Source organism: Trachurus trachurus (genome assembly GCF_905171665.1).
Source record: "Trachurus trachurus genome assembly, chromosome: 22".
In the NCBI taxonomy this organism is placed as follows: Eukaryota; Metazoa; Chordata; class Actinopteri; order Carangiformes; family Carangidae; genus Trachurus; species Trachurus trachurus.
Window position 1 is genome coordinate 16576883 of NC_139907.1, and position 25220 is coordinate 16602102.

A 25220-nucleotide genomic window follows, 5' to 3' on the forward strand; every position below is an offset into this window, starting at 1 on the left:
GCCCACCTGTAAATACTGTCTTAAAATATTTCTTTCTGTTCTTCTCTGTCAGTTGGACATCTTTCTTGTGCAGTATTTTCTTTCTTGTCTGTTTTTGTGAATGTTCTTAGAGTACTGTAAAAAAGTAAATAGGGAAAAAAGTTAATAAAGATGATTTACAAATTTTAGTGACTTTGTTCCAGTTATTAGATTTCATTTATATCAATATGTGCTGTCAGATTAACACAAGACATTATCCATTTCCTGTCACCATGATGAGCGAGTCTGAACACTAGGGGGCAGTGTTACATCATTTTGAATCTTATCATCCTGGTTTTGGATTCAAAGCATTTACTCATTGAGAAGTAACATGACTGAGACAGAAAAGTTTTGTTCTTCAAAGAATTTCTACTTTAAACACACAATACACTCACCTCATCTGTCTGGAGCCAAAATCCCCCCCCCCCCCTTCCATTCTCCAATGCTTACAACAAAACAAGAGCTCACCTGATACAATGCTCCCCTTCTTTCCAGAGCAATCACAGGGTCCTGTCACATCACTCCCAGAGCAGGACAATGCACTTCCTAAATGGTGAAAGGAAATCCTACCTAGGATGGAGCTGAATGAGGTGGTGGTGCGGACCAGAGAGGAGGCGGACAGGGTCGATTCACTTAAATGGGGAGGGGGGGGAAAGATGCTGTTTGTTCGGTGTAGTCTTGCAGGGGCCATCACTCATCTAAAACGGGACTGTGAGACTGCTCTTGTGTCTGTACAGTATCTATTCAGTCATTCATCCAGGTAACTTCTGTCCCTCTGCTGGCTGCCCTCTGCCTCACCCCCAGCAGACACTTCACCTGGCTCAAAAGGAAGAAAGGTGACTTGTCTGAACCCAGAAACCTCAGCAGCACTCACTTTTTTTTTAGGACAGATAACGGCTACTGAAGTTACCCAACAAGGACTTTTACACTTTCATTTACATCCACAGACTTCAGAGGACGGTCACAGGCGTTGTCCAGATGAGCTTTGTGTCGTTGAATACAGATACATACATTTTCATGAAGCATGTGACTGGTTTTGTTTCAGGTCATTTAATCAAACTACCAAACCATCAAAACTTTTGGATGATTTAGTTTTAAGCCTTGAACAGAGTACATCATCATACAAGATTGTCAAATACAACCACTTACATACAGAAATACCTAAATACTGGCATGAACTAAATGTGATTAAACTGGGTGACAAAGTACTCAAAATGTACTATAGACAACAACAGTATACTTTAAAAACATTACATAGATAGGTAAAACGCCTTACTCTGAAAAATAAACTTTGATACATTTTTTTTTTTAGCAAAATAAATTAAATATTCATGACTCAATTTGATTATAAATGACTACAGCTTCATATACTGTGGGTGGCGAAGGAAAAGACTCCTCCTCTGCTGGTTTATCTCTTGCTACCGTCAAGTGATGGGAACCTAACCTAAAAAAAAAAAGTTAAAATGATAATGGCGACCACATCAGTTACCATGGAAACACAATTCTTCCATCCCTTGCAGTCTCAGGCAAGGTTTGCATGCCCCCGAACAAAACATGCTGTAAGAAACTTCCCCAGCCTACTCTATATGACGTTTAACATAGAACAGAAGTGAGGGATGGAGAACGGTAATATAAAGGATAGTGGTCAGCATTTTCAAACATTACGCATCTTTAACAAAACAAAAGGACTACCTGAGTAGGAGCGTAAAACCAGCCCTTTTGTAAATCTCGAGTACCATTTTCATCTTCGCTACCAGGCAGAACGTAACGGAGCCTCTGAGCTCCAACAGCTGATGGTGTGAAAGGTAAAAAACCTCGCCTCCGTTTTCAGACACACCTCAAGTAGGAAAATGCAAAATTCAGCAGCTGACCTCGATAGCTGCAATTCAACTCACACGCTGCAGATTTCCTTGTCCTTTTTGTATTAAGTGCACAACAAGGATTAATGGATTTTTTTTTTTAGTGGTGTGAGAATCTGAAGGTTAAAAAAAAGCACCAAATATGGAAGTCTGAATGTAAAAAAAAAACACAAGGTGTGTGTCACTGGCCACTGTTTTTCACACATGTACACTCTCCCAACAAAGTCCAGCTATGAGAAGTGTCCACTTTAGATTAGAACGACTTTTGGTGAATGACACTCAGGAGCTGCTGTTCAGTCCGCAGCTCGTTTTCCCTCTGAGATACTGGAGCAGTTCGTGGGGAGCATTTGGCACGAAGGCTAACACTGAAAATGGATGTGTTGATGCTGATGTACTTTCCCGTCCACATGAGAGTGAGTGTGCGTGTGAATGTCCGTGTAGATTTTGGGATAGATTTTTGGGGGCAGCGTTGGTCCTCCTTGGCTGAGGAGGAGCTGCTGCTGCGCCAGGTACTCCTCATAGTTCATGGAGCTCATGCAGTCTTTCTCCGTACCGGACGACGGGGCCATGCAGCCCCTGTCCCGCTCTCGGTACGGCAGCCGGTGGGAGCTCTGCAGTACCTGCGCCGCCGCCTGTGCTGGAGCGCTGGGCGGAGGACAATGTTTTCTGCTCTGGCAGAACCACAGCAGCACCGTGCCAAAGATGAACACTATCCCAGCAGGTATGCCAATGATGACAGGCCAGGGGAGGGAGCTGGAGGTTGGCGAGAACATGGCCGTGATGGGAGGTTTTGTGTCTGCAAAAGAAGACGCCAAAAAATGAGAAAATGATCGAAACAAGTCGCCAACTCTTCAATCTTAGCAAAAGGCTATTTTACTGCCAACGTAAGAGCCTTAGGACGGCAAATAATTCTTGTTTTCATTATGGATTAATCTGCAGATTATTTTTAGATTCATTACCCAGACAATAAAAAGACAAAGCAATAGAACATTTAAATATTTAAATCATTAAACAGATGGATTCTGAGCTCCACCCCTTATAAAACCATCTGTAATCATGTTTCTGAAGTCTAACACTTAGGTCAAGTAAGTGCGGCAAAACCCAAGATATGTGACTGAGAGATGGCAAAAAATCTAGTTAGTGAACTTTGAAACTTTTTTTTAAATTGATGTTTCATTTACAAAGATATAAGGCAGCAAACCCTTGTATTTAGGAAACTAAAACCAACTTTTTTTCTCAACTCACTAAATCCATTGGCTACTCAGTAAATGTGGAAAAACGAAAATGCCCTCAATCAGGAAAAAGATAATGGAAAATAGCTTGAAGGCCTGGTGAAGCTGACAATGTTTTATTTATTTGGTGGAGAATAAACTGAGCTCAAACTATATCAAAAACTGATACATAACATGTGACAGGGAAGCGTTTGTGCCTGTTGGTGTTGCTTTGTTGCCCTCTGTCCCGTCATCTCACATTCATTTCAGTTTGACGTTTCCCTGACGTCATTGTGTAAGGTACACCAATGATGTGAAAAATAAACAGCCACGTGAAATATACAAACTCGTGGCACGGATCTTCGTCCGAGCTGCTGATTTGTTGCTCTGCAGTATGTTTGTATCTGCTGCTGCGGCGGCGGCGGCGATGCACAGTAAACAGACATTGGCCCGGGCCTCACCTGGCAACACGGTGAGGAAGGCGCTGCGGAAGCTGTAGCCCATGGTGTTGGCGCCCAAGCAGATGTACATGCCGGCGTCCTCCTCCTTGGCTCGGGTGATGAGCAGCTTGTTGAGGTAGGAGCCGTCGGGCCGGGACCACACCTCCCCCGTGGGCAGCACCACGAACCGCGCGTCCCCCACCTCGATGGTGGAGTTGTAGCGGCTTTCCTCATTAGTCTCCACGCGCTTGAGCCACTGGATGACCGGCTTAACGTCGCTCCTCACTTTACACTGGAATGACGTGGTGCCTCCGTAGTCCACCGTCGTGTTGACTGGGTGAGTGCCCGTCAGAATGGGTTTGGAGTTTGTCCTCTCTGCATAGACACAAAAAGAAATACATTTAGGATGAACACACACACACATAGACGTCTTCTGACATGACTGCCCTTCTGCGGATAGAAGAGGTCTTAGTTGTCCATACCGTTACTCGCCACGGGCTTAGAACTTATAATTGACAGAGAGGGAGGAATACCACATGTAACACAAGAAGTATGTGTGATTAGTTTCCTCTCTTTCTTTGCTCCTGGTTGTACAGCACACATTTCTCATGGGAAGGGGGGGCAGCGGGTCTGGCAGACAGCTGGGCTTTAATCGGCTCCAGATTGGGTGGATGGTCTCTGACTTGAACAGCCTCTCTCTCTCTCTCCCCCCCCCCCCTGTGCAAACACCAGGGCACAAGCCCTCACTCTCAAGCCTGCTTCCTCAATATGCTTCTCATATACATGATTACACAAGCACATTCATCATGCAGAAAGGATAAGACCTGCTGTTCGCAATCAGACGTCAGGAGTAGGTAGATCAGAGGAGGGATTTTTTTTTTAAAGGTTACAGTTCTTCCTCGGTCAAAATCAGACCAGTCATTACAGTGATTACACTATTTTAATTTCCCGCACAAGAGATCAGAAAAATGATCCACACAAACAGCAGTAATCACTTAGCTCAATCAGCTTTACATCATACATTGGCACTCGTGTTTCCAGGTGAAGATGTTTGCTCTGCATACAGCTCAGGATACTCACGTATGACCTCCACTTTATACGTGGCGTTGATTTCCCCCGCGCGATTGGAGACCCTGCAGGTGTATCTGCCGCTGTGCTCTGGCGTCAGGTTCTTCAGACTCAGCGTCCACTTCTTCTCGCGGCCCTCGCCGACCTCCTGCTCCGTGAGCGGCCTGTCGTCCTTCAGCCACACGATGTCCGGTCGAGGATTTCCACTGGCCGTGCATTTGAGGCGCACAGAGCTGCCGACAGGACGGGCTATCACCCTCTTCCTCATCTTAGCCGGCTGCGTGAAGCGAGGACGCACTAAAGAGGTAAAAAGAAGAAATATTTAGTTGCTTTATTTTTCTTGGGGGTGTTTAGCTCCTTAATCACTGTAATTCATGGTCATGTACACTCCTGCTGACACCCACTGATTCCCAATCATTTCTGTAAGCACTGGGATGAAATGGACTCTTGCTACCATTGATGGTGTCCTATCTATCACAATATACAGAAACCCTATTTAAACTTAAGTATCATTGCAGAGTAAAGCAATACAGACCTTTCGCATCAATCAAGTCATGTCATGCAGAGGTCAAAATGATCGAATGGCAAGAAAGTAAGAAATCAAAAAAGCAGCAGAATAGTATCCAAATAGCTGTCAACGTATTTTTTTATTTGTAAGTAGGATAAAACACACAAAATCACTATTATGGTCCTTTAATTTACTGCCCTATATACAGATATCTTGCCAAGCAAGCAAAGCTCTTACCAAATTTGTCTGACAAGCCGTCGTTGCTGAGCTCAGACTCTGTTCCCTCAGCTGCTCCCGGTCCAGTTTTATCAGAACCTGAGTCATCTGTTAACACAACAGGACAGATCAGGTGAAGCCAAACAAAACAATAAGGTGTAAACTCTTGTGCCATTAAGATAAAACAAACTTTGCAGCAAATCATTCAAAGTAGTGTGGGAAATTAGTATGGCTGCAGAAGGTTAAGGAGATCTTAATCTGAATAAACTTGTATAAGACACGTGTTCACTTGAACCGATGACAATGACTCTTTCTGAAATGACTGTCCTGTAAGTGCATTTCACAAATTAAGGCTAAACATCAATGCCATAGTGGTACTGTGGGTGTGTTTCTCCTTATAAAGCCTGTCTGAACTTTCCATTACTATCCTGTTTGTCATTTTTGACAGAGTCACTGTGTCACAGCTCTTCTGGCAGCAACCCAACACCACACAGTCCAGGGAAAGTGTTCTTGGCTCTATCTGAGTAAATTTAGCATTTATAGATAGGCTCCTCTGAGTGGGCCGCATGCTCGCAAATGCTTGCTAACATTTGGAAGTAATATGATCAGTTTTCATAAGCCTGCTTCCAGGAGACAGCTGTAGAGTTTATGTCATTGGCTGACATCATGCAGCGGCGCTAAGACAGGGCTTAGAGGAAATATAATGAGTGAAACCTAATCGACGGTTTGTGATGCGTATCAACTGTTCGAGTTAAGCATTGATGAATTAACAGAGCAGATCAGGTTCCTCGCCAATATCAGTCGCTCTGAGACATTAAGCAGATGATTATTGAAGAGCGGCTGCTGTTAAATGATTTAATATGATACAACTGAGGTGTCAGTTCAGGTTAAGCATCGCTGTCTAACTCATTTAAAACAATCTTCGCAGTCAGAAATCAAGAGAAACATTGAGGCAACATCGGCGGAGAAAGGCCCGATTGACTGTATGTGTGTGTTTGAACAACAATCCAAAAGGAAAAAAACTAGCAGCCCGTCTGTACCTTTCGCATCTCGTTTTGATTTCTGATTCAGTGCAGCTTCAGGTTGGACTTTTCTAGATGCAGTTTGGCACACTTGATTCCCTCTCAGGGTTTGATTGGGTCAGGTAAAGAGACCAGATGTGACTTCTAACCCCCTCGCACTGCCTCCCTCTGAGTCCCCCCGAAACCCTCAAAGCTCTCTAGGGTTCTCTGGGTACAAACCCTCCTTTGTTTGTCCCCTGCAGCACCAAGCCCAGCCATGATGTCATGGCTATTTGAAGAGGTTTAACTGGCCAACTATAATAACCCATTCCTTTAAAAAACAGCCTCCACTGGAAGAAATATTTCTCTGTTGCTCACTTGGGCTCTCCACATTCCTCCCGGTTCCTGAACCTCCCAATCCAAACAGAACATGGTCCCACACTGCCGGGGTTTTCTTTTTGACTTTTTTTTTTTCCTGAATCTATTTCCTCTCTACTTTTTTGGCGATTCTAGGAAACAATGGCACCTTTTATACGTCTGTCCTGTTAAAGCTATCCCTTGCCACTATTGTCTCCGCACATAATGTGGACTGACTAGGCTGCAGACATGGGCGAGGTAAGGCATCCCATGGCTGCCATATGACTGTTATTTTTGGAAGATTGAAAAATAAAATAATAAATGAGGGGGCGAGAGGCCTCCGACTACACGAGAGGGTCGGCTCTTGTGTACTGAAGACTCGGTAAAAAGCTGCAACTTATTACAGAATCTGTGATCAAACAAAAAACCTTATGTACCGTACGAAATCAAAGGTTCATTACGCAAATGGAAATTCAATTACGAGGATCATGATTCAAGCGCACGCTCCAAGTAAAACTATCAAGTTGTTTAAAATGAAATCAGCCTCCTGAATCCATTCAAGGTCTTGCTGCAGTGTTGAGGGTCTGACGCCATCGCCCTCCCACTTCATTCACAAATCCAGCCACAGGAAACAAGTCACTACGCAGTCTCTCTGCTGGCCTCCTGTGCCAGCTGCATCACAGGAAAAGGCCTGATGATCAGGGGGTCACAATGAGCTCCAGATGTTACTGGGGACAGTTGCAGCGTCCAGGAAAAGTTATGTGTAGTGGCTTTGCATCACACTCTGGAAATCTCCAGACAGCTACCACATGTGATCAGTCACACACACAAGGCAAGTTTATACAACACTTGGCCTGACGATGTCACTGGGAAGGAGCGAAATGAAAAATGCGCTACGACAGCCAACGTCTCCATGTAGGAGCAACGCGCCCTGCCAGCCCTGTATTAACTCTGTCATAAATATCTTTGCAGATATAAATGTTAAAATCAAACCCTGTAAATGTTAATATGACAATCCCATGTTAATGCTAATATGAAAGCTGCTGCAGCCCGAGCAGCTGGGGACGGAGGAGCCGCTGCATGTATCGGTCTGTCCTGGTGGGGGTGCTGGGAGGTGATGGGCCCAGTTGTCAGGAGACCACCCCAAACAGGGCCCAAACAGCCAGCTGGAGGGATTGAGGAGGCGCCATGTTGCACTGACTGACCAGATTCTTCAGATAGCTCAAGGGAGGACAGGCTGTTCGCTGGCAGATGGGAAGAGGGATATCTCTCCGGCCGCAGAGGAACCCCCTCCTCCTCTTCCTCCTCCTTACATCACCCTGCAAAACCCCTCACTCCCTCGCTTCAGATCCCACTCCATGTCTTCGCTGTCTCTTTATCTTAGTGTCTTTCCTTCTGCTTGATTTCTCAGCTGGCTCCCAGGCAATGCTTGAAAAAAGTTATGCTCTCCACGTTGGGCTTGAATCTGAACAGCTGCCAGGATTTCTTCGACCCCTTCTTCCCCCTGACCGGCACTAAAACTCGGCTGCAGTTGCTTCTTGTACTTTTTTTCAGTCTGTGATCCAGTAAAAACAATAAACTGACATGACAGATACTGTATGTCGAGCTATGCTGGGAGATACCCCTCATTTACAGCATTAAAAATAAACAAACTCTCCTCTCTGATCTTTTAGAGAAACATAATGGGGCTCCCAGCAGGTTAACTACTGCATTCAACTACAGTAAATTAAAATGGCTCACAATTAGCTGATTCAACCTTGATGGAAAGTGTTGCTCATGATAATTGCGGGCTATTTGGCTGTATTATACTGTAAGTGTTTTGACAATGAGGCCCCCCTAATCTTTGTGGCAAAAAGGCACCCAAGCTCCAATGCACTCCTGATGGAACAATTATGTATGAAAACAAACGCAGCGGTGATGGACTGCCAGAGTGTAATGGATGACGGACAAGAGAGCAGGAGGAGAGGAGGGTCGAGTATCTAGAGCTGGTCTGTCACGCACGCTCTACCACCGGAGGACAAGAAGGAAATGGAACAAACCAGATCAGGATTGAGAGCCAGGCCAGAAAGTCTCTAGGTAACTCCATAAAGGGCAAAACACTTGTGATAAAAATCTCATGGAAATATGCTTCCAAGAACGACTTCTGATTGAACCTCCAAAGGTATTTTTTTCTTAACGTAATCACAGAGGGGGAGTCGAGCAACGCATGCAGTCGGATTGAACTGATCTCCCGGCATCCGCTGCCAGCTTCATCGCAGACAGCGGTCTTAAGCAGTTTTCATTGAAGTGTTCGTTCTCACTCAGTCACACTTACAGCAGAAGCCAAAACCAGACAAATTATCTGTCACATAAACACACCGCCGGGAGACGTTATCTACTGTATCACTGAGATTAATTGGGTAACGGAGTGTGTCTCCTGTCTGTGTGTGTGTGTGTGTGTGTCTGTGTGTGTGTAGTTTGGCCTTAAATTATCTAAACCATCCTTCTCACAGCTTTAAATCAATATTTAACCCCCCACCCCCCAAAAAAAGAATTCCATGTACATGTACAGTATTACTGTCTGCTGCAGACACAAATTCTTCACTGAGTTGCCTTACATGTTTAAAGAACACAGCAGCTAGAGAAACTTTTGCAGTTCGCTTTTTTCTCTATTCTGTATTTGATCATATTTAAGCCACTTCTCAGCAAGCAAAGACTTCTAATAACCTCGCAGCCAAAACTAACTCTAGGTTAATATGAAATAACATATAGGCAGACTCAGTAAACAGTGATCAGCTTTACTTAAGCATATGTGGTGTAGGAGCATTAGATTTATTAATGGATTTTTTTGGGAGAGTACAGTATATGACTTGAGATTTCAGTCACAGATGTGAAGCCAGCTGTGGAGCGTAGTGGGAGTTGCAATATCTAAAACGTTATATCTAAATGTCAGTATACTATCGTATTATCATGCAGGAGTTTAGTTGCCACTGAAGAGCAATTTAAAGTTTCATTTGTCACATGCCAAGGTACAAAGTACCAAAAGCTAAGTAGTGATTTCTTTTATGTATTTTATGAGAAATATAGAAGAATACAAAAGTATGGCGGAAAATATTGTGTTATACAATATCATTACAGTCTATAGGATAAGTCTATTTATTAATTTAATTGTTGACTACATCTGGGCACATTATGCTTTATGTAATTCACTAAACCCTATTTAAAGTGAAAACCTACATGCTGCCATGTAGCAATATTTTCTTCACCTCTCACAGTATCTAATCAGGACATTGAAGTAAACTTAGAACGACATCACTGGGATATCCATCACATGAATGATTCTAAATACGACCCTTTTCAACGTCCTTTAAGTGCACTGCAGACCCACACAAAGCCACGTCTGACTTTGATGCCGTATAGCACAACTGTACAATGAACGTTGACATTACAGCTGGCTCGCTGCCTCCATCTCCAACCTGTTATTTTAGCACAATCAGCAGACACCCTCTCTTTGAACTCAATGACAACTTCATATTGAGGGAGACTAAAATAAACTTTGGTCCCGTCTATTCCCATCTCATTCATGAGCATGCTTTATTACAACAAGCGGCACTTTCTGAAGTGCTTTGCGTTTTCCAAATCTGCCTGATTATGGCTCTTCTTCTGAAGCACAGCTGTCACAAGACCAGGCTGTAACTCCTCCTCGGCTGAGAGAGAGTGCAGACTCTGGCCCTAATTAGGCATCTTAGAGTAATTAGACTAAACACAGCCTTCACGCTCCACTCTGCTCATTCATCATGTTCTGCTGTAGCACAGAGGAAATGCACTGTACGCACTTGCACAAATGAGTAACACACTCACTCAGACTGTGCTTAATCCTCCAAGCCCCATTCAAGAGCTGTGAGAGTCTGAACACAAACCGGCACTATTACACTGAATGTGTTTCTTATTGTGGAGCTGCAGACCTCCTGCCTCCGCAGAGTGTAGCCTAAGGAAAGGGAAGAGCTTGAGATCAAATTGAGTCACAGAGGATGAAGTAGTATGAAACAATATCCCATGCCGCTGTTGACTTTGGGCTGGGAAAGGTAGGGGCCGTAACACATACAATAGAGGAGTGGATCAAGCACTAAACCTCCATAAATCCACTTGTTTTAGACCTCGACCTCTGTGAGTGACGTTGTCTTTTAACTATTAAACTGAGCTCAGATTTTTTGACTGCGGGAAGATGCAACAAACATGGCCTCAAAACACCACAGCGGAAGATGATGTGGTCTGATAGGCCTCTGGTTTTAGTTAGCGTACAGGTGACCTCATGTTTTATGGATGTCGAATTGAGCTTAAATTTTTAACAAGACTGACACATTTTACAACAATCAATGATCTCATCGAGGAAAGCGGCAGAGAGGCAGCTTATATAAACTGAACTCCATCTGCACTCACCGATGACGATGAGAGTGTAGTTGATGTTAACGCTGCCAAAGCCGTTGGTGGCTTTGCAGATGTAGGTGCCCGTGTCATCTGCCTCCACCTCCTTGATCTTCAGGCCCATACGCAGGATACGGAAACGGATCCAGCCGCTGTGGATGTTGCGCCCGTCTTTGGTCCACATGATTAGGGGCGGAGGGTCTCCTTCCACCGGACACGGCAGCTTGATGGCACTCCCAAGCCGGGCTGTCTGTCTGTGAGGGACCTTCTCGGACACACGTGGAGGTCCTGAGAACGCACAAACAGGAAACTTATCAATTTTCTGAAACCAATTCTCTAAAACCGTGATATGGTAAAACAAGTAAAACAAATCATGCGGTTGAATCTCCAGCCCACAATAACAGTGAAAAATGGATTAACGCTGATATAAATATTTTGGTATACCACATCTTTGAACGTTTTTGTGCCCAAAAACAAGAGGAGAGCCATTACTCAGAATTTCCTCACAGCAATATTCTTCTTTTGATAAAACAATAATAGAAACACATCTGGGCCAGTGTTTCTCAACCTTTTTGACCAACAACTTCCACCTGCAACTGCTTGTCACAGGTTGCAAGGGTCAGTTGTTCTGGGCATTTCATCTCAGCTTATAGCCAATATCGTTGACAAGTCCATGAGGATTGTAAATCTACATTTCCATTAAAAAGTGGGCAACTCCGTCTGTTTCCAAGTTTAAGTATGAACTTTGCATTTCAATGTTTTTTCCACCCTCCCCTCCTGTTAATCATCTTGTGACACGTTTTGGGACTCCTAAACCCACAGTTTAGAAACAGATGACCTACACAACCATCTACACAAGACTCTGAGGTACAGCTTCTGGAAACTCACTAACTCATGTGTTAAATGGCACGGAAAACAAATAACAGTGGAAAGAGTTTGTTAACAAAATTGAGCATGATTAAAGCAGATATCAGCTTCACGGCCGTTTCGGCTAATGCTGCGTTCAAGGCAGGCTTTTGAAACCGTAAGTTACAGCTTCAAGTCACAACTACGACTTGGTAGCGTTCCAGGTAACCCGTAGCTCGTGTTTTTACCATCCTGTTGTCTGTGAAAGTTCCCTATAACGGCCACTCGTAACTTCCGACCCGTGAACTCGTACCAGATCGAACTGGTATGACTTCACAGGAAGGAAAAACACAAAGTACGAGTTTCTTTGAACGCACCATGAGTTAGCAGCCCCCGCCCTTGTCAGGCATCAATTGGTCCTCGTGCTACGTCACCACATTCACGCGCATCCCTTGGCTGCACACACAGCCCTTCATGCCGTTCTCTCTCCTCATTGGATAACACTTGTATCCCACAAGGAAAATTTTCTCCTCGGGTTACAGCAGAGCAGAGTGACGGAGAGACTCGTGTTTAGGCTGAAATACTTCATGTAAGTGATTGCTGACGGAAAATAGGACTATTTAGGACTTATATTAACAAAAACATTCCACTGATATCTGCTTTAAGTTTTCGAATAAAGGGCCACTTGAAAAGTATCAATTCAAACTATTATGTCTTTATTTTGCAAAAAAAACAAACAAAACAATGCACACGTTTTTTTGGTTACCTAAAAAAGTAGTGGTGGACAAGTAGACACTTGATTCCCTATACCCTGCAAATGTATATCAGTGCGGTAAATCAGCAAATGAACGAAATAGTCCAGATCTCCCTGACTAAACGCAGCTCTGAAAACAGTGTGGATGTGGGTAGATGGAATGAGATAGAGGTAATTTGTCATCTTTTTGTGTGATTACCCAGAAATGTTGAAACCAGATTGTAATAATTGGACAAGCCCTGTCGTCCACGGCCTGCACAGAGAGGGTAAAGTGTTCTGGCTTCGGTTTTATGTAGCGTGCAAGAGATCAAAGCGATGAGGGGGGCGGGTCGCAGTGAGACGGACAGCAGCCTGTTCTCCCTGCTCTTAATTGGCCCAGGCCTGCTCCCTTTAGATCTGGTGAAGTGGAGCGGGCTGAAACACTCTGTGATGGTGTTAGGAGGCCTGCGCCACTGCTCGCAGAGCACCAGGCGTTTAACTAACCCCTCGACCAAAAACCAAACAAAACCCTGAATTACTGAGAAGACTAGACACCGAGGAGAGACAGGAGATTGGGGGTGAGGAAGGGGGAGGAACTGCAACCAACCCCTATAGCTTCAACAGCCCTCAAAAGTACACAGAGCACAGTGTGTGCCTCAGAACAAATGGTAGCAGTAGCAGTAAAAACAATGGGGAGGGTAAGTACACATGGCCTCTCTCAACACATACACACACACGCTCTAACACACACATGGAGTCACATTCCTTTGGTGCATTTCACACTTATTGTAAACAAGAAGTTCATTATAGTGACGGGGGCTGCAGTGGGGGAGGTGACACAGGTAACTCCATCTGGTGGTTTTAACCATCACATTGGCACCAGATGTGTCTCAGCTGCAGGTACAACATCTGGACTGCTGTGCTGCTGACCTCTGATGCTAAAAAGCTGGATGTAGTAATATTTTCTTTAAAAAATAAAAATAAAACAAATGTCATGCCACAAAACCAAGTAAAAAAAAAAAAGGGTGAATCTTGGAGCGTAAAACCCAATGACAGCCTCCTTCCTTTTTTTCCAAGTTTTCCCAACCACGCATGAACGCACGCACACACACATGCTCAGAGTTTTCCTTCCTCTCTGTGAATGGCCTTTCCTGGTCCACAGCATGCACAGGAAATTGGAAGTGTCATTGTTTATGTCTGTGGAGAAAACACAACCACAGTCTCTTTGGCTGTTGTCAGCTGGCCCATATCTCACTCCTCTCCTACCAGGAAAGCAGAACAGAGGCGCTCACTGTTTCTACTCTGCTTTAGGACCACAAACAGGTCACAGCGTTGGCTTAGCGCTGCTGGGACTCATATGGACTGAGTTGATCCCAAAAGACTAAACCGCCTTGTAAAAACATAAATTTGTTTCTGCCAAATCTTGAACAAATAGGCTTCAGTTATCTCTTCGGACTTATGGCTCCACAAGTCACTCAACCGTGTGCCGCTTCTGGATTAATGGAGGGGGCTGACGTACAAAACAAGGCCTGATTCATGTCAAAGTTTTACTTGAAGCAAAGTTTCAAAACAAACCGAACCTACATTGTCAAACAAAAGCATTTCTTTACAATGTTATACTTCCCAATATAATAAAAAGCGATCAGGGAACATCTGAGTCCTGTTTTCCATTGGTAGAAATGTGCAGTGCACTGCAAAACCTCTCTGCAGGAGAATCTCCCCAGTCCATCTGAGGAGGATCCTGATTTCTTGTTATGGTCAGACAACCTTCAACTGCAGTGCTTTAAAACTCTGACTAAGTATGGTACAATATGATGTCTTAAGAAATCACATTAGAAATTGTGCATGTTGATGTTCATGTAGTTAGATAAGTGTAATACCTTAGCCTATAGCACAATTAAAGAAAACAGGGAGAAACTTAGCGAGCTTAATTTCCAATAAATAAATATATACATACACCTAAATAAAAAAGCCAAAATGGTAAATACTCTGGCAGCGTTAATAAAGGTCTATGTGATTCTGAACATGTTCAGGATATCTCCAGCTCATGAACTTTTTGGCTTCATAAACTAAAAAGCTTTGGCTGGTGCTCCAAGCGCAAGGAATGTGCAACAAATGATTTCCTCCCTCCATCTCCGCTCCTGAAAAAACCTTTTGAAGTTCTTTTGAAAAACAAGGCATGAAGAGGTGCTGAAATCAAGGACATCGTCTGAATAACTTAATAAGTATTTGTGCTGTGTGCATGACCACCATCCTTTCTTCAGCAGCCCCCCCGTCCCCCCTTCCTCTCAAGGACAGGTTCTCTTAACCTTGGAGTTGAAAGCTCAGGATCCACAGAGGCCCTCTGTAGCAAATCCAATTCTGAGAAATGAGGAATTATTGCCTTATCTGCATGATTGTAAGATACACAGTTCAGGACATCTGAACATGCAGCAGGTAATCACACTGCACTGGAAGTAAAATGTACTGCGGCTGCAATTTCCTCTGTTGTTTTAGCCTCGGTCTTCTGAGGCGCTCTGCTGTTTGCTGAACGTACCATTATGTTCCTCCACGGAGGCTGTGATGAATGGGAATCTGCCAGATTTGTGACAAACTGCTGAGTAGTTCACAGTGTTTACTCAAATTGTTAGAATTGTTAGCTCCGCCGTAAATGGAAAACGATACACATGACCATATGGGCTTTCCCGAACTGCAGTATTGGTACAGCGCTCCCTATTATAGCCGAGCTTCATGTGTGAATGGAATCTTTCATAGCGCAGGAAGAGGAGGAGGACGCCTGGCGACTCACAGAATTAGCTCTGTTTTTCTTTGCTCAATTTGGTGATGGATTATTTTAAGAGAAAGGGGTACATTCAATAAGGGGCATTCTTGTGATGCAGACTAAATATAGTAGTTTTTTCACAAAACCTTGTGAGCAGGTTAATGAACTGTTGATCTGACGTGCAGGCATCCGTGGAGGGAAATATGTTAGGAAATGTCAGAATGCAAATGAAAGTAGAGGAGGAACACTGGGGGGGAAACGGACTACAAAGGCTGCCAGGATTGAGCAATGATCAGATGTGCTGGCACCTCTCTCCTCATTTATTTTCTCTTTTTACAAAACACCTGTGGGTTTGTAATGATGTGTACATGCATTTTTTACTCCCATACAAAGTGTTTCGTGTTTTTTTTAAGTCATTGCAAACATGTCAATAAAGGGCCGGCTTGGCTGCTGACAGATGCTCCAATAGCAGACACCTGGAACTAAACCAACCACAATGAGGATAACTTAATGATGCACGCAACACCGTCTCCCCAATACAGGACATACTTATTCAAACAACACTGTAAACATCTTCTAATAAAAAGGATTTGGTCCTTAATCTCCAGCCAACTGCAAGAATTTCTTATACCTCAAAAGGCTTTTGCACGCTGCCAGACTTTAGTGATTCATTACTTAGATAAACACTGATCTGAGTCAATGTGTCTTCAATATGCAGTATTTACATAAAGGATAAGAAGCAGAGAGACAGATAGAAGCTGGAGAATGCTTCCTCCTACTCAGCAGCACTGTGTTAGTTCAGCAGACCGTACAAGAGCAGACAGACCTCTCACACAAGAGCGCATGGTTTAATGGAGCCATTGCTCCCAGGGAAATATTCTATCATGCATCTCTTAAAAACTCAAGATGGAGGGAAAAAAGTAGAAAAGTAGAGTTCAAGGAACATGAGAGGGAGGAAAGAAATGCACACGCGCGCACACACACAGAAAAAAAAAATACATGAAAGCTAGAAACCGAACCCAGAGCCGGTGACTTCACTTGAGACTGGAGGGGTTGGGTGAAGGGGAAAGGTGAGGCAGACACCGCAGCTCAGGGAGTGTGTGAAAGGCCAGAGCTTCTGTTCAGAGCCCGCTGCTGCGCTCAGCTATACATTTCACAAGCAGAGATAAAAATCGGCATATAACAGTGAGAACGAGAGAGGGAGAGTAAGCGAGGGGGGGGGGGGGAGGGGGGGGGGGCTGCCTTGGCAAATCAAAAAAGGAGGCAAGTTAAGGTGAGGGAGAAAGGAGAGAGAGAGGGAGGAGGAGGAGGAGGGTGAGGGGCTGCTGTGACTGGGTGAAAGGGGATGGGGTACATGGAGTGGCGGTAAGGGGTGTTCTGACAGCAGAGGGGCAGCGAAGGGTGAAGAATGCCGTCTCCTCTTACGCCTCCAGACGTCCTACCCAGCAGCTCCACCAGCGTGGTAATCAATACCCGTTATTTTCCTCTCTCGGCTTTCCAATCAATAGATAAGAGCGGGGTAAGAGCGGCCCGGGACAATGGCTCTTTCTTCGGTACCATCAGATGTGGGCTGAATAGCAACTTCTTCGGTGGTGGGAATGGTACAGGAGGAGCTATTGGGTGACATGAGGGACTAGAGACACAGCAGGAGGGGGCGGAATAAAAACAAAGCGGTAAAAAGAGAATAAGATGCTCCGGTCGATCTGTCTGATTAAAGCAGATCTGCTGGACCGGCGTCGCTGCCTGTTTTTCACTGCATCTGCATCTGCTTCCTTCGCTAATGGCTTCAGAACAACAGGCTCCTGTCGACTCCTCATCAAAAGAACAGGAAAGAAACGGAGAGAAATTACTCCGGCGTCATAAAGCTTCTGGAAACATCTCCATCACGCGGCTTACCCTTAACAGGCCCTACTGTGGAGCCTTTGAACTCTAAGCTGCTATATTTCATTAAACTTGACTGCCTTCTCCCGGCCCCAGCTGCCTCTGACGGAGAGAAGGAGCATGTGTGTGTGAGTCTGTGTGTGTGTTTGTGGATTTACTACTGTTATCTGATGTAATACGGCAACAAAAATCCTTGCAAAAACCCACAATAAATCGATTAGACTAATGTCAGTACACTGAATACTGGTCATTGATCTGTAATACATAGTTTCCATCTTGTCTGAAACAAAGACTACCACTTTTTTTTTTTTTTTTTTTTTTTTTTTTTTTTTTTTTTTTTTTTTCAAAGGAGGTTAAATCGAAAGCAACTGGACTTAGTTGTTTGTCTAGGAAGACGTTTCACCTCTCATCCAAGAGGCTTCATCAGTTCATGTACGTGAACTGACATGGAGTCACTTGCCACTTGTGAACAGCAAGTGACTCCAATGACTGTCGTTAGAACACAATAGGGCACTAACGAAGTCGAAACCAACTTCCCACCAACGACTGTCACTCCAACGACTGTCGTTGGCACTTGGAGCACAAAAGGGAACCAGTGACATCATCACCCTTGTGAACGCCCACACAAGAGGTTAAATAGTGAGTCTCCACACCAGATAGTTGGACCAGTCCCAGCCTGGTCAGCTGCGTACATGAACTGATGAAGCCTCTTGGATGAGAGGTGAAACGTCTTCCTAGACAAACAACTAAGTCCAGTTGCTTTCGATTTAACCTCCTTTGAAATACTATGACCTGGACAAATGAGAATATGCACCGGCTTAAAGACTACCACTATTAATATAAGAAATGAAAGCAACGTTTTCACACAGAGCATTAACACTGAGGAGGACTGCACATGTCAAGATCCAGACTGCTGACTAACTCAGATAAGACTTTCCTGGGAAAACTCCCCGCTATATGTTTTATTGATACTTTCACGAGGTGAAAGGCCTCTTTAATTCAGGTTCACTTTCCATAAGACTTCTGTACTTTTCCATACCTCCACAAACCTGGAAAAGTATGGAGTCTCTCTTATGGAAAGTCCTTCACCTGAATTAATAGGGGCCTTTCATATAATGTTTTTGGAGTGGCTGTTTTGTCTCATTACCGGACAGTGCACACAAGTTGCAGTGGAAGAGTTCATACCCTGCTTTTCCAGTGGGCTGCCTGCTCAAACACAGCACAGCAAATGGGCATTTTCTTTCAAAATAGGCCACTTTTTAGGCTATTATCAATAACATCCTTCTGTTCCCTGCTAAAAATAAAACTCTGGTACACAACTGAATGTTATTGTCCAGATTGAAGTGGGTAAGATGGATGGCAATTTATTTTGGGTCATTGACACAGTCCATCCCACTGTTGTGCAAGCAGAGTATTAATCAGTGGCTGGAAATACAATAGCATCAATTACATTCCTTAAAAACAAGGGTTTGCATTGCATGGCATTGCATACTTTGGTCTTTACATGGGATTTTATTTTATCTCTGTGTTTATTTTATGTTAAAAGAGAAAGAAAGAATGACCAACATAAAAAAAAACAATTTTCATCTTCATTCATCTTATTACATTTTTTATAACAATTTAAAAACTAAAATTTTCGAGAATATTGAATACATTAAAAATGTAACTAACTTAGTCTCAATCCAAAACTACCAATATAGGCAAACACTCTCATTGTTCTTAGATAAACATAAATAAAAACTCTGTTTTTTTTTAATATAATAAAACACAACCACACTAATTCAGTAGCAGAACCTTTCTTGCAATTGTGAAAAAGTAATTCACTGGTCAGAAAGCGCACACAGTTAGTGGCACTCTAGTCGCTTTATCTCACTCCATTAGGCTAAGGCTTGGTGCACACACAGGGGCTGAGTGTGTGCTTAGGGCCACTTATCTGGGAAGAGGCAACAGGAGGGAGGCAGGGAAGAGAAAGAAAGGCCAGATAGAGTCACAGACAGAGAAAGAGGGGTCAGGGGAGTGGAGAGAGAGAAGAGAAGAGAAGGAAGCCAAGAAGAAAGAAGCAAGGTGAGGGTTAAAGCGGAGAGTTGATTTAGAGAGTGGCAGGGAGCAGAGGCTGTGATGGCAGAGCAGCCTCCTCTAACACGCTGCTCATAAGGAGAGGAGGGCTGCATGGGGGAGTGAAGGGGGATTAGGTGGGCCCTGGCGGCAGCAACCAGGAATCCCAACAATCTCACACCCCACTCCCTGGCCCAGACTCGGCCTCAGCCACATGACACACTCAAACAGACCCTTCTCTCTGCAACACAGAGCAGGGCACCAACAAGCACCTGTTTATGACTGTCTGTCTTACATGTTTGGAGATGGACCAACCACTTGGCACTGAAAGGGACATTGTGTGAATACTCACACATGTTTGGCTGCTCTGGACCGTCTGTGTATTGTCTCCTCTCTCTCATACACAAACACACATGTATTAAGTTGAGATGCAACAAACAGTTCTCGTTCCTGTCCTCCACCTGTCTCAGATAGGAGAGGACATTTAAGACTGAACCCCATGGTTCAAGATTGGTATCTAACCACATACTTCTTCCTGTTTCAGACCCATCCAAGCAGCCGCAACCTTGAGGGGTTCTGAGATGACAAACAGAACGGAAAAGCAGAGAGTAAAATTACTGCCTCACGGTTGTATTATTATCTCTAATTATTACCTTGTGGTTTCTTGACTAGCTTCAGGTTATATACCTGTTTACCAAGAGTTGTATAAAATAATGATCTTAAAGCTTTGAGAGAATTGCTGTGTGGACTTGAGTAAAAAATTAATTTCTGAGGTCACACTGACCATTGAAATCTGAGCAACAAAATCTAACTGAGACGACTCACTTGAGTATGTTCAGAAATATTGCATTCGATAGGCCAAAAATTTTATTTTGAGAGGTCACTGTGACCATAACCTTGACCTGCCAACACTGCACAATTAATTGAAATATCACAAACTACTCGTCATAATTCCCCTCAACACTTTTTTGAAAATAAAATCAAATAAAAAAAACATACATTTTTAGCATTTTGTGCAACCTTTGACCTTCAACCTCTAACATATAATTTGTTTTTCAGTCCAAGTGTATGTTAGTAGAAAAAATTGTATAAATTCCCTTAAGGTATTACTGGGATAGCGCGTTCACAGGGCAAAAACTGACCTTTGACCACTGAAATCTATTCAACTCATCCTTAAGTCAAAGTAAATATTTGTTCCACATTTGGAGAAATTCCCTCATGGCATTCACAAGAATGGCACTGACAAAATAATGCCTCCAGGCCGGCCCTGGCCTAAAAAAACACTTGAGTCACAATATTACTTGTCACTATTTTAGGGCTTATTGAAACAAGGACACATGTGACCAGCGTCTTTATAAAATCCCCTGCCCTCTAAAAGTCCCCGGCCTTATCTTATCTTAAATAACAAATATCCCAAAGAGTTGCACACAGATCCTAATCTCGTTGTTCCATACCTGGGGTTCAGGACATCCGCAAGGGCCCAAAATGATTCAAATGATACAAGAAAGAGGGAAAGTTTTCGTTTACATACAACTGTGCTGTTTTTAATGACTTGTCTCTAATTCTTTGCTTTTGTCTTGTGAACTACTGTTGTCTGGCTTGTAAAAATGCTTAAAATGAAACAATGTGAAAAGGAAAACTCTCTCATTGGTTGGACTACTGATGGCTCATGTCCAAACTAAGACCATAAACTGTGATTGGGTTTCACAAATAGACATTGTTTTATTAAGAGGGGCCGGAGGCCAAAAACGTTGGGAACCACTGCGCTAATCTCTGCTTTTTTAAAGAATTACTGAATAATTTGACCTTTCTTGGTCTCAGAAATTATCAAAACACAGAATAAAAACTGAGAGAGAAACAGTGATAATATGATACCCAAGTTTCAATATGAACACTTGATACTAGGGATTAAAGTTATAATTTTTAACGAACTACTTTTCCTTATCTGAGAGAAAATCATATTTTCAAATGTTAGCAGTGACACAAGAACTTTGCCTATTGCTACTCTGGTCAAAGAATAAAGAAAAGCAGAAATTCAAGCAACCTTCTGATGCCAGCTTTCGTTCTTGGTTCCTAAAAAGTATTGGCGCTCTGTCCCATACACCCCACATGTGCAACAAACCACGATCTAATTTGCCAAAAACGGTTGCCAACCACTGCTCCAGAGCATGTTGCTGCCTGGACAATAAACTCTTGAGGCCTCCTCATAACAAGAACGCTGTTTTTGTTGTTTTCATGGCCTCAGTCAGTCGACAGCGAGGTGCATCCTGCCGCTCCCTACATACGTGCCTCCTCCTTCAACCTTCCTGCATTCCATAGTGGGAAAAACTGACTCCGACCTGCTCATTGTGTACAGTCGACACAGTCGGAGTCCAGTCTGGAGGTGCTGAATGAGATGCAGATGTCTTATTAAGCCAAGTCACCGTTGCTCCGCGTTGGTCTGATGTTGCGCCGACTGACAGAAAAACACAGAGGCTGTAAAGAAGGCTGCTTTTGAGGCAGAAATGCTGTCAGTGGCAAAGTAGTGTGTGTCTGTGTGTGTGTGCTGCTGTGGTCAGATCTATGTGATGATGATGATGATGATGATGATGATGATGATGATGATGATGATGATGATGACGATAATGACGAAGATGGCCGAGCCCTGGCGCTGGGTGGACCTCCTCGTTTCTCTGTCTCCAGGAACCCAACACCAGCGTACAGTCGGAGGATCAGCCAATCTCCATGACACTGGGAAGCGCTTTACACCAGCGCCTTTGTCAACAAGGTCTTTTCAGGAGGGGGGGGGGGGGGCAATGACAGACTGAGATGTAGCAGGAGTGTTTGGGCAGAATGGAGCGATTCAGACGGGAGAGGCTAGGAGGGGAGTGGGTGAGGGAAAGAGAAAGGCGGGTGAGACAGAGAGGAGACAGAGCGGGGAGAAGGGGGGAGAGGCGAGGCAAGACAGACGGAGGGGGTGGAGGAACTGGCAAAGCTCTCACTGACAGCAATGGGGCCTCTTGACAATCCAGGAATATTGTCTGAAATCAATCTGTCATCGTGGAGCTGTTGAGCCTGTCATTACGATGTGGTACTCGCCCTTTCACAGTGACAATTTGTTCAGTGCTTTCCCAGTTCACCTTAATACTCGGCGGCACAAAGGTCACTGCCCTCAATCCATCTTTGTCTGCCAGCCTGGCTGTCTCTTTCTGTGTTAATCAACTGTCCACACAGAGCTGCACAGAGCTTTTTATCAAGGTGACCTGCACAGAAACAGACGGCTGATGACCAGAATAGACATCCTGCTGCAAGAACGTCTGTTACCTCATTCAATCTCTGTATCCAACAGAGAATCATCCAGTGAATGTAAAAAAACAACAACCCCAAAACAAGACCAAGAAGCAAGCTACAGTCGTGCAGATAAATGATAACACACTGGAATGAGGTATAACAGGTAAAACCTTTACTGTCTTGGTTTAGTGCAATAGTATGCAGAACTCTAGTTAGGACTTTTGGTCCAAAAATCACCACAATCAGATTCATGCAGAGGATATGAGTTGTCCAGACGTTGCACTCTCCATGAAAAACATCAACCTGCTGACATGAATTTTACCAACACAGAATAAATGGCCTGGAAACCATGAACATCTGTAGGCAATGTGATGCCAACCAATCAAGTCTGTGTTGAGATATTTCACTTTAGGACTGTCAGGTTTGACTTGGTGGAGGAATAGTCTCACCAAAGTCATCCGGTGAAGTCCTCTTGGGAGCATAAATACCTGTAGGTAATTTCACAGCAATCCATCCAATAGACGTCAAGATATTTTACTCCAACTCTACAAATGTCACCTCCTGGTGTCGCTACAGTAAAAGTTAGAAGATTACCAAATCCTTTGGGAACTGTGAATGTCTGTATAAACTTTTATGAAAACCCATCAAATTCTTGTTGGGATATTTCAGTCTGGACCAAAGTGTTGGATCAACTCACAGACTGGCCGACTCTACGATCTGACGCCGCTATTTCTGCAATCGTTTAGCTACTAATCTAAAAGTAAACAAGAAGAGTAGACTGTTGAGGTATTTGTCAATCCACACACAAATTAATTGTATGAATGGAGAAGTAACCCAATCTTCCAAGCCTCTAAGTCCCAGTATATCCAGGCTGGGGGCTGGTCCAAAGCCCAAACGCACATCTCTGTGCAGGAGGAAATCAAATCAGTTTCACTGCATGGTGCAGAATTCCAGTCTGGGATAGCAGTAGCCCGGCTATAAAATATGACAGATTATACTCTTTGCTCCTGAAATGATTTTTCCTCTCTTGTCCTGTTCCACTCTTCAAGTCAATGTGGGGACATATTTTTCCATTCATTACAGAAGGATCGGGTCCCCTGAATGAAAAATCTGGGCCTCTTTTGCTTCCTCGCCTCCGCTTCCAGTGTTGAGAGCAGCGCTGCCGGAAATGGGTGCAAACGAATTCCATCGTGACAGCCTATACGCTTGCAATGGCAACTCCTATTTTGACGAACTGTGACAAGCGATCGCCCGGACCAGACTCTTTATAACCTCAATCAATGGGGACAATACACAAAGAATTTCTGAGGTCGCTCAAAAGAATCCCTAATGAAAAACAAAGTGGAAGTGAAAAAGCCACAAAGCCATGTGGGGTCTCATTGAAGCTCATCGGAGGTGAACTGAAAAGGGGTGGCGGAGGCTGAAAGCAGTGTCCACGGGTGTGTGTCGAAAGCAGCGGAGGCCTCATTCAGAGCTCGTTATCCCTGCCATTCCCTGGCTTGGTGTGTGAAACCCCCAGAGAGAGGAGGTGGTAGCAGGAAAAAGAAGAATAAAAAAACAAGATTGAGAAAACCTGATGTCTGGCGTCAGATTATAAAGATGACTTTAGCAACCAACTGTTTCCTAAAATTATAAACAGGAGGAAGACAATGGCTGACTTGATGGCAGAGTGAAGGTAAAAAAAAAAAAAAGATAAGAGAGACTTCATCCTGATATGATGTGCAACAGGTACCTCCTTGTTGCCTGATTTGGTATTCTGATATGTCAGTATGAGACTACAGTGGCACGGATTCAAGCAGGCTGTGACAAGTACGGAAAACAAGCACATGCAGTAAGATGGGGCAGATAGTATTTCTGCACATGAAATCAGCCTTTTATTCACTAACATCACAATGACAACTGCTGGACTTGTACAAACCTGCTCAGTCCAAGCTACATCCTGAGGGCCACCATCACGTACATACTGCAGTGTTTTGGAGACAACAAAAGGTTGTTGTGGTGCGTGTTTTGTCGTTTTTGTGCAAGGGTGCTCGACACTACTGAGAGGGTAAGAGCCAACGACACACGGAGAAGAAAAGAAACGTGGAAGAACAGTTTCGATTTCTGCCCCCACGGCCTGCAGCTGAAAGAAGCCTCGTGGTGCTAATCATAAATCTACAAGTTAAAATCTACAGGAAAACAAAAGCTGCTTCTCCTGTTGAGAGGTGAAAGAGGGAAGCAATTTGAATCTCATCTTTTCACTCACTGAAGTGACTGAGTGAACAGCTGTGGAGCACAAAACCAAAGGGGAGGGGGTTTCTCTCCACGACTTGGCTCCTCAAAAGAAAAAGAGAAAACAGAGCGGGACTGGAGAAATGAAGGAGGCTTAGAAAGAGGGGTTGCGCAAGACAAATATTTCCCACTGTGGGGCTGAAATGCTATTGTAAGGTCACTTGTAAGGTTCCAGCAAGGCGGACCCTCACCCCCACCTACAGGCTCGCTTCCAGTTGCTCAGTCTGCTCTGCTTTCTGGCCAAGGGTGTAACACAGCAGCCTGAAGTGTGGAGTCCAAACAGTGTCCAGTGTCCTCAGATGCTTTTTTAACATCAAACAG

At 44.0% G+C, this 25220-nt stretch overlaps 1 protein-coding gene across 1 annotated transcript in view; it reads right to left on the reverse strand.

The window, feature by feature from the left end:
* Positions 1-1185: 1185 nt before the first annotated feature.
* The window catches only part of LOC311005587 (fibroblast growth factor receptor-like 1), a 29269-nt gene continuing 5234 nt past the window's right edge, over positions 1186-25220 (reverse strand). Inside the window, exons 3-7 of the mRNA XM_083998043.1 lie at positions 11098-11370; positions 5342-5428; positions 4609-4893; positions 3550-3903; positions 1186-2673 (exon numbers count right to left, since the gene is read on the reverse strand). Coding sequence (XP_083854169.1) covers positions 2237-2673; positions 3550-3903; positions 4609-4893; positions 5342-5428; positions 11098-11370 — 1436 coding nt within the window. The 3' untranslated portion in view covers positions 1186-2236. The remainder of the gene's footprint in view (positions 2674-3549; positions 3904-4608; positions 4894-5341; positions 5429-11097; positions 11371-25220) is intronic.